General features: G+C 46.8%; 1 protein-coding gene across 1 annotated transcript in view; it reads right to left on the reverse strand.

The window, feature by feature from the left end:
* CABLES2 (Cdk5 and Abl enzyme substrate 2) overlaps window positions 1-5,347 on the reverse strand; it is a 52,062-nt gene extending 46,715 nt beyond the window's left edge. Inside the window, exon 1 of the mRNA XM_035122078.2 lies at window positions 4,506-5,347. Within this exon, the coding sequence (XP_034977969.2) occupies window positions 4,506-5,329 (824 nt within the window). The 5' untranslated portion in view covers window positions 5,330-5,347. The remainder of the gene's footprint in view (window positions 1-4,505) is intronic.
* Between the last annotated feature and the right edge of the window lie 9,285 nt (window positions 5,348-14,632).

Genomic DNA, 14,632 nt, shown 5'->3' on the forward strand with positions numbered 1-14,632 from the left:
AGGTTAGTCAGCCACATCACTTTTGCAAGCAGAACAGGAATAATTATGCTTTTGGTAAACACGAGCTCTGGGATGCCACAGGCTCAGGCTGGAAATTTCTGAACCCGACAGCCTGACTTTCATTAAAAGCAGCAATTCTTAATTCTTCCCTGCAAAACACTCGGCGTTCCTCTTCTCCGGAGGCTCACCCTCAAAGCTCGACAGCACACAACAAGCCTATTATAACTGAAGAGACAGGGCAAACAAACAAAGACAGGGCAGTGAAGCAACACAAACATACAAGGGAAGTAGTTTTTGTCTGGGCAGGGTAATTTACAGGCCGGATCAAGGAATTTACAGGTCTACCAGGAACGCATTGTGCCCAGGTTAGAAGAGCACAATAAGAGAAGTTTGCTCTGCTCTCCCAGGGCTGCCATTTGGTAGATTAAACCACACATAACAACCCCTTCTCCCAACCCTAACTGGTCAACCGATGAGTAAAATATGCAAGTTATTAATGTGTTAACAGCAGTTGTTAACAGTGAACCTAGAGAAAAACATACTAATGACAAAAGTGAGGATTTTTAGATGACTGTGGAATGCAGGTACTCTCAGAAACTTGGTGGTCTCTGACTCCATCGACTTCATCCCACATAGCCAATGCTCACTGACAATGGGAATCCCACAACAAGTGGGTGACAGATCATCCCCAACCCTAATTTATAGAGCACCACACCAGGCCACACTCAACAAACGTGATGGACTTAAGCTCCTGAACACTGGGTAATCAAAACGCCGCTATTCTGACCAGTTCTACGCTTGAGGGCATCCTGAGCAAGTTTGCAGATGACACCAAATTGGGAGGGGTGGTTAATACCCCAGAGGACAGGATCACACTTCAAAATGACCTTAACAGATTAGACAACTGGGCCAAAGCAAACATGATGAATTTTAACAAGGAGAAATGTAAAGTACTACACTTGGGCAAAAAAAATGAAAGGCACAAATACAGGATGGGAGACACCTGGCTTGAGAGCAGTACATGTGAAAAGGGTCTAGGAGTCTTGGTAGACCACAAACTTGACATGAGTCAGCAGTGTGATGCAGCAGCTAAAAAAAAAGCCAATGCAATTCTGGGCTGCATCAATAGGAGTTTAGCATCTAGATCAAGGGAAGTAATAGTACCACTGTATTCTGCTCTGGTCAGACAGACCTCACCTGGAGTACTGTGTCCAGTTCTGGGCACCACAGTTCAAGAAGGATACTGACAAGCTGGAACATGTCCAGAAGAGGGCAACCAAAATGGTCAAAGGCCTGGAAACGAATGCCTTATGAGGAACGGCTTAGGGAGCTGGGTATGTTTAGCCTGGAGAAGAGAAGGTTAAGGGGTGATATGATAGCCATGTTCAAATATATAAAAGGATGTCATATAGAGGAGGGAGAAAGGTTGTTTACTGCTGCTCCAGAGAAGCGGACACGGAGCAATGGATTCAAACTACAAGAAAGAAGATTCCACCTTAACATTAGGAAGAAGTTCCTGACAGTAAGAGCTGTTCGGCAGTGGAATTTGCTCCCAAGGAGTGTGGTGGAGTCTCCTTCTTTGGAGGTCTTTAAGCAGAGGCGTGACAGGCATATGTCAATAATGCTTTGATGGTGTTTCCTGCTTGGCAGGGGGTTGGACTGGACGGCCCTTGTGGTCTCTTCCAACTCTATGATTCTATGATTTCCTTCCTGCTTCCTCCTGGACCTTGCATATGGTCACAGACACAACCTCCAAGTACTTTAGGAGAGTTAATGTCATGCAAATTAAACATGGCATGCAACACCCTAGACAAGAGTTTCAGGGATTGCCAACACCTGAATGAGAGTTCCATTCACGCACCACTGTGAAGCACGCAGTGGACCGGAATCTAAGGGTCCCATTGTTATCAGATGACACCACAATACGCATATACTTATTATGTTCTTGATTATAAAGAATGTCTGGTAGTGTGCGGGCCATGGCAAAATAATAATAGTTAGCCTTTTAATAAGCCTCTCTTGCCTTGCCTCTATATTGACATGGACAGACTTTGGAGGAAGGGGAAAGCAAATATTGGCTTGAACTTATTTTGCATCCTGTGTCCCAAGTCAACTGCATCTCAAGAACCCCTTCGGGCCACTCATTCTCCAAGGCTGGTGCCAAAAAGCTTCATGTAGTAATAAACACTAAAAGCAAAAGATTTCTCTATGGAACACTCTGACTCTAATGGCCTTTGGCTATTGCTCAACATTTATTAATACTGTAATTATTCCTAGTTGTTAGGGGATTTTTTTGGGGGGGGGGGTTCTTTGGCATTTTTACTTGTTTGTCCTGAACAGTTGAAATGGCTTGTATGTGTGTGGTGAGACTCCTTAGTTGTGCGAAGCTTGTTGTAAAACAAAACAAAGCATTTATTACCGCCTGCTCAGGTTTCTAGCCCCTAAGAGATAGAAATTGGGTTGGAGGGAGCATCCTTTAATCCACCAGCCCAATTATGTTAGGATATCGCTGCCTTGTATTATTTTGCTAGCTGATTGATTTATGCCATTCTATTGCACCCCCTAGTATATATTTTATGGTTTTAATAGGCTGCTCACTCCTTTCAGGGGTGGGTGGGTGGGCTTTGGGCCAAAAAGTGGATCAGTGCCCTATCTTTATTTACTCTCTTCATTTGTTTCTTCCTACAGAGATGCTGCTGCTAGATTTATTCACTGTTGTCGAAGCCATGAACAACTGTTGGTTTGGGAATCACAGAATTGTAGTGTTGTAAGGTACAGTATGGCCAGACAACACACAGGAAAAATCTGAGGTGGGAGAGAGGTCCAGAAGGAAGTTGGGCTTCCGGAAGGATGGGCTGAGGGAAGACGACTCCCGAATCTTCGAATGGGTCATTATCATAAACTCAACAGAGCTAAAACACTGTGGACCGTTCCTTGAACACACAAGCACACAACCCCTACATGTCCTTTGGTAAAATCTGCTTTCCCTCTCAACATACGCACAATGATTTTAAGGACTCTCGAGCAGCTGATTTTTTGAGCAGCAAATTAAATAGCATCCCCAATAGACCTAGCAAAACAGAAAAGCACAGCTCATGCCACCTTTTGCTAAGTCCCACAAGGTCATCGCAGAGCCTGAATTCCACTAGTGGAATTCTCAAGAGCACCCTCAAAGCACAGCCAAGTTATGACTCCCAGGAGAAGTTACTTAAGACATTCATAATATGAAAGGGAAAGAAGTAGAGTGTTAATTTGGACTCATCACCAAGCCTCTCCGTAGAGCAGCGAAACATTAATTTCCTAGCAAGAAATTAAAAGAAAAGATGGACTTACGTTAATAAGACATAAAAATGTTGTAAGACATAGGCATGTTAAGTTTATCATCAATCCTATTATTTGTATGCCAAAGTTAAAACCTTTCTCAAGGTGGCATACAACATATTTTAAAAAGTCCCAAGCATAATAATACTAGTCATAAACATTGAACAAGACATCAGAAAGTACACAGCCAAATTGAACAATTTCCACATAATTCCCAAGAACCAAAATAATGATAGAAAAAAAATAACATCAACAATAGCAGCAACCTCATCCCCAGATAAGCCTCATAACCAATACTCCATTAGCACCTAAGACCAAATGCTTTTTTAAGGGAAGAGAAGAAGAATCCACATCAAAAGTAAAGATGCCAGGAAGACTCTCTCATTCTTTATAGGCTTAAGATAAAGAGACTTGTTGAAGCAAGTCTGCAATCCTACACAGCCTTGCTTTAGAGTAAGCACCATTTACAATGCTGTTTGGATGTTTACTCACAAATACTCCACACTGAAGCCTGCACTGGAAAGGGGTCCTAGCTCAGTGATAGAAGATCTGTTTTGTCTCATATTCAGTCCTTTGAGCCGGGAGGGAAAGGGCTGCGTGTGAACCCTGCATGAAACGCTGGAGAGCTGCTGCCAGCCAGTGTAGACAATATTGAGCTACATGGACTTAAAAAAAAAGAGAGAGAGGCCGGCCAGGTAAGTTATGGCCGCAGTCTTAGAGAGGCTCTTCTTCCATAAAGAAAAAGTCAACCATATAAAAGCAGGTGGGCCTTTTTAACCCCTTCGTGCGCGTTTGTTTATTGCAGCGTTTACAAATGACGCCGCTGGGGCAGCCTTTAGCTAGCTATAAAACAAAATTTAAAAAACCACACCGATGGCGGGATCTCCAGCCTGCAAGGGACCGAGTACAGTATATCTGCCCAGCAATCCAATAAAACGGACAGGTGGGCGTGGGGAACAAGGAAGAAAGGGGCGACTCTGAGTAGGTGTAAGAGGAACCGATTACCTTCGGAGACAAAACCCGACGTAAAGAGGAAACGCGTTTGCGCAGCGCATGAAGACTGAAGATAGGACACGTGTATATGTGTACAGTATGAATATATGTGCATGAGATCCGAAAACGCAGGACCCAGGAATCCGAGACACCCTCCCCCCCCCCCCCACACACCTCAGGGCCCTCCTCACCTTTGCCTCTGCACTTCCAAGGGGAACCCTCCTCCGGCTGCGATGCTCTGGGTGGGGCTCAGCAGCCCCGCGGGGGCGACGCCCGGCTTCGCCAAGACTCCTGCGAGGCCGGCCGGGCCGGCGGCTGCGACGGCCGGGGCTGGCACGGGGCAGAGCGGGCTGCCCAGCAGCAGCTGGGGCAGGAGGGCGGCGGCGGCGGCGCCCAGCCCGCGGGAAGGGTCCAGCTCGGCGGCGGCGGCGGCGGCGACGGGCAGCAGCAGCCCCGGCGGGGTGGCGAGTAGGAGCCTCGAGGCGGGCAAAGCATCGTCGTCGGGACGCTCCCCGGGGGCCGCGACGGAGGACGGAGGCGGCGGGCGCGGCGGAGGCGGCGGCGGCTGCTGCTGCAGCGGCGACTGCAGCGGCGTCTTGCCCGGGGGCAGGCACGGCGGCCGCCCGTCCAGGGAGATGTTGTTGAGGAAGAAGAGGGCGGCCTGCCGCCGGCGAGAATCCTCGCCGCGCTTCCTCCGCGGCGGAGGCGGCGCGGGCTCCCCGGGCGGCGGCGGCGGAGGCTCCGGGGGCTCCTGTGGCGGCCGGTCCGCGGACGAGCCGCACGCAGCCGCAGCCATTCTCTCCGCCCGCTGCTGCTGCTGCTGCTGCTGCCACCAGCGGCCGCCCGAGCAGCCGTCGCGGCCGCCCCAAAGCCGGCCGGGTGGAGCCCTCTCCGCGCTGCCCAGCGAGAGGGCGCTCGCCGACGCGGCTCGCAAGGCCATTGGCCGCGGCGCGCCGCTATGCAAATACTCAAGGCGGCCCCGCCGACGAGCCCATTGGCTGCCACGCTTCCCCATTGTTTGCCTGGCGCCGCCCCGTCGCCTCCTTCCGCCCGTTTTTCTTTCTCCCTCTGCGCCGCCTCTTCCTCTCTCTTGCCGAACGTAGCCGGCCGGGTCCTAAAGAGCGCCGGGTTTCGGGGGCGGGAAGCTGTGTTTATTGGGCAGCGCGTGGGGACGAGGCTAGTCCTCATGGAGGATCGTGGGGTTTTTTCTCTTTCTTAATGAAGCAGGGGCGGAAGCGGGGAAGGCGGTGGCCCTCTAGATGTCTCTGGGTTTGGTTCGGTTTATTGTATTTCGGTGCCTTTTTTCGTGCAAATGAATCTCAAAGTGGATTACAAACACTAAATGGTACAATAGAGCGTAATAGAACATTGCAGGTGCAGCGTGAATCGTATGAAATAATTAACAAATATTCAATGAAAAAATTGCAATTTACAATAAAACCATCTATATGACACTATTAACGAAACAACAAAAAATAATCAGAACAAAACAGCAACTGAAAAATGAGCTGAACATCACCATTTCAGCAAAAGCCATATTATATGATTAGCATATCAATATGGTGTTTATAATCTAAAATAACACAGCATTAACAGAATAGCAGCTAAAAAAAACCTAAGCTAAGCACTGTTAAGTTCATACAAACGTTCTCCACGGCCCCATGACTTGTGATCTTCCGTACATTAAGATACACATAAAATACACACAATGCCCATTGTTAAGACAGCTCAACCAGCAGCTGCACTGGCTGCGATCCTTGGGTAATGCGCCATAGTGGAGACAGTGGGGCTCTTACCACCAGTGGCAGAGGTGCTCCTTCATTGGTTCTGCCATGCGATGTTGGTAGGCTCCTCCCATCAACAGCTTAGCTGCATCATCCTGTGCTAACTGCAGCTTCCGGGCCAACATTAAGAGCAGAGAGAACATTGCAGAAATCATATATTGGAGTTACCAATGGCTGAAACATTGGTGGCCAAGTTATCCTAGTCCAGAAACTGCTGTAGCTGAAGCTTGTAGCAGGCACGCCTGATCACTGAGCTCACCAGGGCCTCCAGCGATAATGATGGATCAAAGAGCATCCTCCGGACTATGCACCTGTTCCTTTAGAGAAGGAGTGCAACCCCATCCAAAAACAGGTAAGGTGATCTATCTTCTAGATGTTGATGTTGTTTAGTCATTTAGTCGTGTCCGACTCTTCGTGACCCCATGGACCAGAGCACGCCAGGCACTCCTGTCTTCCACTGCCTCTAGCAGTTTGGTCAAACTCATGTTCGTAGCTTCGAGAACACTGTCCAACCATCTCGTCCTTTGTCGTCCCCTTCTCCTAGTGCCCTCAATCTTTCCCAACATCAGGGTCATTTCCAGGGAGTCTTCTCTTCTCATGAGGTGGCCAAAGTATTGTAGCCTCAGCTTCAGGATCTGTCCTTCCAGTGAGCACTCAGGGCTGATTTCCTTAAGAATGGATAGGTTTGATCTTCTTGCAGTCCATGGGACTCTCAAGAGTCTCCTCCAGCACCATAATTCAAAAGCATCAATTCTTCGGCAATCAGCCTTCTTTATGGTCCAGCTTTCACTTCCATACATCACTACTGGGAAAACCATAGCTTTAACTATACGGACCTTTGTCGGCAAGGTGATGTCTCTACTTTTTAAGATGCTGTACCCACAGGGATTATGTCTTTCCAGGATTTTAACTCTGTTTATAGGCCCTGAATCCATACAGGGCGTGCATGACCACACCTGATTCAGATATTATGGAGAAAAAGAGCTGGGTGCCATCAGCATAAGGATGACATTTTGCTCCAAATCCCCCACATACAGCTGCTAAATGGCACAGGGGACAAAATAGTGCCCTGAGGCACCCCAGGGCAAAAGTTCCATGCTTGGATGCCTTCTTTTTTTGAGCGTGACCCAGTCACTCACTCTCAACCTAACCTACCTTGCAGGGTTGTTGTGCAAATAAAATGGGGAGGAGGGCTGTTGTGAAAACAGAAAGAGCTGGAGCTGGAGACTCATGAACATTGCGTTTACAGTGGTACCTCGGGTTACAAATGCTTCAGGTTGTACAAACGCTTTAGGTTACAAACTCCGCTAACCCAGAAATAGTACCTCAGGTAAAGAACTTTGCTTCAGGATGAGAACAGAAATTGTGTTCTGGCGGCGCGGTGGCAGCGGGAGGCCCCATGAGCTAAACTGGTACCTCAGGTTCAGTTTCAAGTTAAGAACGGACCTCCGGAACGAATTAAGTTCTTAACCAGAGGTACCACTGTATCTGCCTTCTTCATTATTAGTGAGGACAGTTGTGAGAATGATGAGTTCTAAATGCAAGGTGCTTATAGAGATAGGTGGCTTTCCCACTACTCCTAGGGTGGCATAAGGATTTGGATCCGACTGGCGAATCTGGGTCCCACCCCTGCAGGTCACATTTGACAGGTGGGCAGGGCCACTCTCCTGTCAATCACCTGATGTCACAATGATGGCAGGGGACCCATTTTTGCATAGCACTGTACATGGAAGCCCCAATTATCAGCTGATTGTTGACTCTTGATAAGCCCTATGGGCAGGGTTTTCAACCCCCACTTTCAGCTCTGTTTTGCCTTTACTGTTTTGACATCAGATATAGGGCAGGTGGGCAGGCCAAATGGGAAGGCCTAGTGGCCTGAGGTTCCCCACCCCAGATTAGGAGGAGACAGGGGTCACCTCCTCTGGCCACTTCCTGGCTGCTGGAGCCACACTTACTAGGGCTGCACAGCTTCTGGTGAGAAGCTCCAACGAAATCTTGCCAGAAATCTCAGCCGCCACAGGATTCCTGCGCCCAAGGTGGCTGCATCAGTCTGACTCATGAGCAGGCCAGCCTGGGGAGGAGGTGATAAAGGCAAATTTCTCAATGAACACAGATACAAGCCTTCAGAAGATCTGGGGGTCTTAGTAGACCACAAGCATTGCGGTCAGCAGTGTGATACAGTGGGGGGGCGGGGGGGGAACCAAATGCTATTCTAGGCTGCATCAACAGAAGTATAATTCCAGATCAAGGGAAGTAATAGTGCCACTCTATTCTGCCTTGGTGAGACCCCACCTGGAATACTGTGTCCAGTTCTGAGTGCCACAGTTTAAGAAGGATATTGACAAGCTGGAATGTGCGCAAAGGAGGGCAGCCAATATGTTCAATGTCTGGAAACCAAGCCATATGAGGACCAGTTGAGGGAGTTGGTTATGTTTAGCCTGGAAAAGTGGAGACTGATGAGATATGATAGCCATCTTCAAACATCTCAAGGGCTGTCTCATGGAAGAGGAAACAAACTTGTTTTCTCCTGCTACAGACACTAGGATCCAAACCAATGGAAGAATTTCTGGCAATGAAAGCTGTTCAACAGCGGAGTGGACTTCCTTGGAGGTTTTTAAGCAGATGCTGGATGGCCACCTGCCTTGGATGCTTTAGCTGAGATTTCCTGCATTGCAATAGATGACCCTTGGGTTCCCTTCAAACTCTACAATTATGATTCTGTGATTGTAAAAGGCTCCGTACCACTCTCCAGAGAAGGAAAATGCCAATGAACACAGCAGCATGTATGGTGCCAATAGCTTATATGCCTTGGGAAATGACTCAGATTTTTATTATGACATTAAGTGTTTAAGAAAGACTGAGCTGATTGATTTAATCATGCAACTCCAGGCTGCGGAGAGCGATGCATCCTCTTAATGAAACGGGCATACAGCACGGATATGAACAAATGAATCAAAAACATCCCTCTTCTCCACATGCTGCAGAAGCTGTTATATGTGACTCATCATCAGAGGAATTGCAGGGCTTTTGGGGGGTCGGGGGGGTCGTGGTCACGTAGAAGGAAGGCGAGGAAGAGAACGAGAGGTCAGAGGGCGGGGTGGATGGGTAAGGAAATACATTTTCCAAATCAGTACAGAAACCAGTTTTCAGAAATGTTTGCTTGCTTAATTGTCGAGCACAAACCCTCGGGTGTTGCCCAGAGGAGAAGCTATAGCTCTGTGGCGGTGAAATAACTTAGTCACATATTAGCATCTTCCTCTCTTTCCAAGGTAGCGATGATTGAACAGTCTGGCTGCTATACACATATTGATCTTCCGTTTTAAAGAATTCTGCACCGTCATTGTACCTCTAGCCATCAGAGAAATAAAAATTATTTTCCCTACAGATCAGGCTCTGAACTGTGTGAAGAAATCGTTTCTTTTATCTTTCGCAAATCTTCCAGCATTCAGTTTCATTGGCAATCAGATAAATAAAAATGGCCCGGCTGCTTTTCTGTTCTTGACCTCAGGACCTGGTAGCCATTGCAGATACGCAGACAACCTGTTTATCAAACATTCAATTGATTTGTTTGCAAATTGTTAGATGGCATGTCAAAGCAAGTGTCATCCATTACCTTCCAGCGCATTTTCCTGTCACTCCTTATTGCAAAAAAGATCCAATCTTTTGGAGAAGTGGGTTTGTTACATAAGACCTTCTGGTCAACTATAATTACACAATTACGCAACCTGAATTTTGCTGTCCTTGGGCAATGTGGGGACTGGGTATTGTGCAGCATTTGTGAAGGGTGCATCACATGACATGACATCACATGACATGGCTTGTTGGATTGTTTGGAAAAGCCCGGGTAGGTAAGAAAGGAAAATTAATGAGTTAAATTGCATCCCCTGCAGAATATGTCACTCTGACAGAAGATGTTTGAACACTCCAAATACATGTGCCCAGAAAATAGTAGATCTAACTGAAACACAAACTTGGAGATTGGCATTAATAGTTTATTATTATTCACTGGTTGCAAATTGGTGAGCACGGGCATTATATGCTGACTATAGGTGCCGGCTCCCTGGGTGCCTGACCACCCACAAAATTCCTCATTAAAGGGCCTGGCATCCACAAATTTCAGCTGCATGGCACCCACAACCCCGGGCACCCACACTCACGGGGCCAAGCTGGCATTCCTGATGTTGAAAAGACCTCACTCCTGTCAGCAATTGCGCTGCAGTATTCTGCACTAACTGCAGCTTCCAGATCAAGAACAAAAGAAGCCTCACGTGGAGAGCATTGCAGTAATCCAGTCTTGATGTAACCAGTGATAGTGGCAATGCAGTTGTTATTATTATTATTATTATTATTATTATTATTATTATTATTATTTATTCCTTTTTTCATATATATATTATTTAGACCTGCATACAAAACAGTAATGTAATACACTTACAGACAAAAAAGAAAAAAGAAAAGGTAAGGGAAAAAGAAAAATACATAAAATAGGTAAATAATAATACACCCATGTGGCTTCCCTCCGCCACTGCTTGCCATCTTTGTTACGTTAAAGTTCTTATTTACATTGCAATTCATGTATCTCTACCTTACTTCTCTTATTAAATTGCTATTTTTTCTAGATCAACTTTACAGCTTAGTCTAAACCAGGCATCCCCAAACTTCGGCCCTCCAGATGTTCTGGACTACAATTCCCATCATCCCTGACCACTGGTCCTGTTAGCTAGGGATCATGGGAATTGTAGGCCAAAACATCTGAAGGGCCGCAGTTTGGAGATGCCTGGTCTAAACATACCAGCATGCTATCTTCAGAGCAGTGTTTACTCATATATTCTTCAAACCATATCCATTGTGACCTTAATTTCTGATTTGTTTGATATCTTATTGTTGCAGTTAATTTCACCAATTCTATAAATTCAGATAATTTATATAACCAATCCTCTTTTGTGGGTATATAATTTCCTTTCCTTTCCACTTCTTTGCAAGTAGTGGCTGCTGCAGCTGCATATAGAAATTATTTTTTTCTGTCTTGTGGTACCTCACTTCCTATTATTGAGTATATTATTATTAGGTAATTGTATAATCTTAGAAGAGGTGTGGCTTGCACTTCTGAATCTGTCACTACACCAGCCACCGAGAAGGAGAAAGAGACATACAGGAGATGAAGTGGGAGCGAAAGAGACAGAGGGAATGTGGAAGAACGGAAGCCTGAGAAGAAGAGTGAAAGAGAAAGCATGTTACAGGTAGGTAGCCGTGTTGGTCTGGATCGAAGTAAAATAATAAAAAAAAAAATTAAAAAAGAGAAAGCATGTGTTGAAGGTAGGACAGGAGCCTGGCATGGAAGAACGAGCGTTGAGTAGAGGGAGCATGAAACTGAGGCAGCGAAACAACCGGAGAGTCAGGCAAAAACCAGGGAAAGTAACAAGAGACAGGAGCAAGACATTGACCAAAGCAGGTATAAGGCAAAAGAGCATTGCCCACGGTGAATTAAGAGAGGAGAGATTACAAAGGAGTCAAAGGGGATGACAAGTTTCCAAAGAAAGAAGAATCAGAAAGGAGAGGAAGGAGCTTTGCATGTCCCAGTGGTGGCAGAAGAAAGAAATGAACCTAAGGGGGTGTGTGCTGATGAGAAGAGTCCTAACCATGAAAATGAGGTGGTTGGGGCTTGTCAGGTGGCTCTGAACATAAGAGACATGCTGGATCTCTGAAGGCAGGAATGTAGGAAATCTCCCATCCAGCAACTGGTTTTCAGAGGCCTACGGTCTCTGACTGTGAGTGGAGGTAAACACTATTCTGTTGACAGTTCTAAAGGAAGAGTCAGCTGCCAGCCCAGTTGCTTCTGCACATGGACTTCTTGTCTTTTGCCTTCTACAATGAGATGTCTTGGGTCTGGCCGCACCCTCCTAGCTTGCACAATGGTTTATGTTGAGCTCCTCCTGGTGGCTCTCCCATGCACTCGCCAGTGCGCATGCAGACGTGGTTTCTGAAATCTGTGAATAGAAACTCCCATGGTTTGGTTGCATGTACTCTGGTTTTTTAAAACAGATGGGAGCAGACATGGCAATGTTTCTGCCTTGGGAGACAGGCTTAGGCTTTGTCCCTAATCCAGAAGTTGGAACAAGGGCCGTATTCCCTTCTGTGCAAGTTCCCAAGGGGCTGGTGACGAAGCTGGGTGGAACAACAAATGTGCATTTTACCCAGTTTCATGGTAGAATATTTTGTCTACCTGGGTTCCATCATAACCAGCAATCTCTCCATTGACACTGAGCTGGACAAGTGCATTGGCAAGGCAGCTACGGCAATGGCTCACTTCTCCAATAGGGTATGGGAGAATGCCAAGATGGAGGTCCACCAGGCTTGTGTGTTGAGCTTGTTGCTTTATGGAAGTGAGTTGTGGGCAACTTGCAACTGTCAGGAGTGATGCCTCAATGCCTTCCACACCTGCGCTGCATCAGGAGGATTTTGGGTATCACAAGGCAGGACAGAGTCTCAGACAAAGATTTGCTCTCCCAAGCTCACATTCCCAGCATGTTTGCACTCCCGTCTCAGTGATGTCTACACTGGCTTGTCCACAGAATGGAAGATGGCAAGATCCCCAAGGACACGCTCTATGGAGAGCTGGCTTCAGGCACCAGGCTCATTGGCAGACCGACTCTGTGCTACAAAGATGCCTGCAAGCATGACATGAAAGCTGGCAACACCAACCCTGCCGTGTGGGAATCCCTTGCAGGGCCTGGAGACAGCCAGCTTGTGCATCCAGAGCAGTGACCAGAGGAGGAATGACCGCTGGGAGGAGCACAGACAGAAGCAATGCCATGGTGCATCTGCAGCAGCACAACCGGATGCCTTCATTTGCCCCAGCTGCAACAAAACATGTCTCTCCCGTATAGGTCTCTACAGCCACAGCAGGTGCTGCAAGCTTCCAGCAATTGGACTTCACCTCAAAAGGTGCACTCCAACATTTCTTGTCCCTTATAGGCAACTGCAAAGGAACAGACACAAATTACTGTGTTGTTCTTTAAAAAACAAACAAACAAACAAACAAACACCACCCCAGTTTGAAAACTAGTGATAAAGGTGTTGCTAGTGTACTTCCTATGTGAGGGCACATGCCAACCTTAGAAGTACCATGCTGTATCCACTAGGTGGCAGGCACAGACCAAAAGAGGCAAGGGCCCTTTGAAAAATGACAACGGATTTAGTGCCCCCACCATTTCCACATGTGCCAGCGACTAATGGCTAAAGCTGCGTCAGAGCATCCAACTCGCTGCTGACGCGGGCAACACTCGCAAAATGTACAAAGGCATGGAGAAAACCTTTGGACCAACCTGTCAAGGGAAAACTGCACTGCTGAAAACCTTTGTGGGGAAAGATCATCACAGATCGCAGCAAGCAGATGAAGCGATGTGCAGGGCACTATCAAGAACTGTACTTGTGGGAAAACATGCTCTCTGGCAAAGCAATTGACAGTATCTGGACTCTGCTTGGCAATCTGGTTTGGGAACAACAGGATATGAATGACCTTCCCAAGGTCAGTGTGAACTGAGTGCTAAGTGCCAGGATTGCTTTACAGCTTGGCTGGTGTGTGCCAGAGAATATTTATTTCCTTGTATGCCACCTTGTTTTCCTCTAGCCTTGACATTTAAGCTGCCAATATGTTTTGGGATCCCTGTGACGAAGGCCTGTGTTATCCACATCATTTGTGAGGATTCTGTACACGAGTTGTGTTCTGGGCACCAGAGTCATTTGCTTGGTATGTAAATATTCAGGGCATGGTCTGACAAACACAAATGTGCATAACGTTTGCCCATGCTAATTTAAATGCATAGATGTGTGACGGAAGAGGAGCCAACTAACTTCCCATGCAAATGACCCCACCCACCAAATCTGCAATTAATTTGCACCCAACCAAAGGTCATCCCAGATCAGGTCCTCTTCACCTCATCGAGCCCAAAATTTTTCCTTTCAGATCGGGCTCTGGATTGTGTGAAGAAGTACTCTCTTTTATCTGTCCTATGTAAATATTCCAACAATTAGCTTCACTGGATGTCTAGGAGTTCTAGAGTCATGAGAGAGGGAGAGAGAAAAAAACCCTGTCCACTTTCTCCAAACCAGGTATAATTTTATAAACGCCTATCATTTCACCTCTTACTTGGTTTTTGTCCTAACTAACTAAGAAGTCTCAAATGTTACAACCTTTCCTTACCCGGGTCGGGGGGGGGGGAACTCCACCCCCTTGATCACATTTCAGTTGCTCCTTTCCAACTCTGCTATGTGCTATATCCTTGAGGGAGAGGTGAATAGAACTGCACAAATGGAATTCCTAGCATGGAATTTACCTTTTAAAAAATAGTTGGCGTACGCCGGGTCAACATCTTCACGGAGCTATCCACTACGACCTGAAGGTCTTGTCGCTGGTCAGTCACTGCCTGCTCATGCTCCATGTGCATATATGTGAAATTAAGATTTATTGCCACCACAAGCATCACTTGACTGCTGCTTACACTGAACTGAGCCATTTTATTGCCCATTTGCTC

Source organism: Zootoca vivipara, chromosome 7, assembly GCF_963506605.1.
Source record: "Zootoca vivipara chromosome 7, rZooViv1.1, whole genome shotgun sequence".
Taxonomy (NCBI): Eukaryota; Metazoa; Chordata; class Lepidosauria; order Squamata; family Lacertidae; genus Zootoca; species Zootoca vivipara.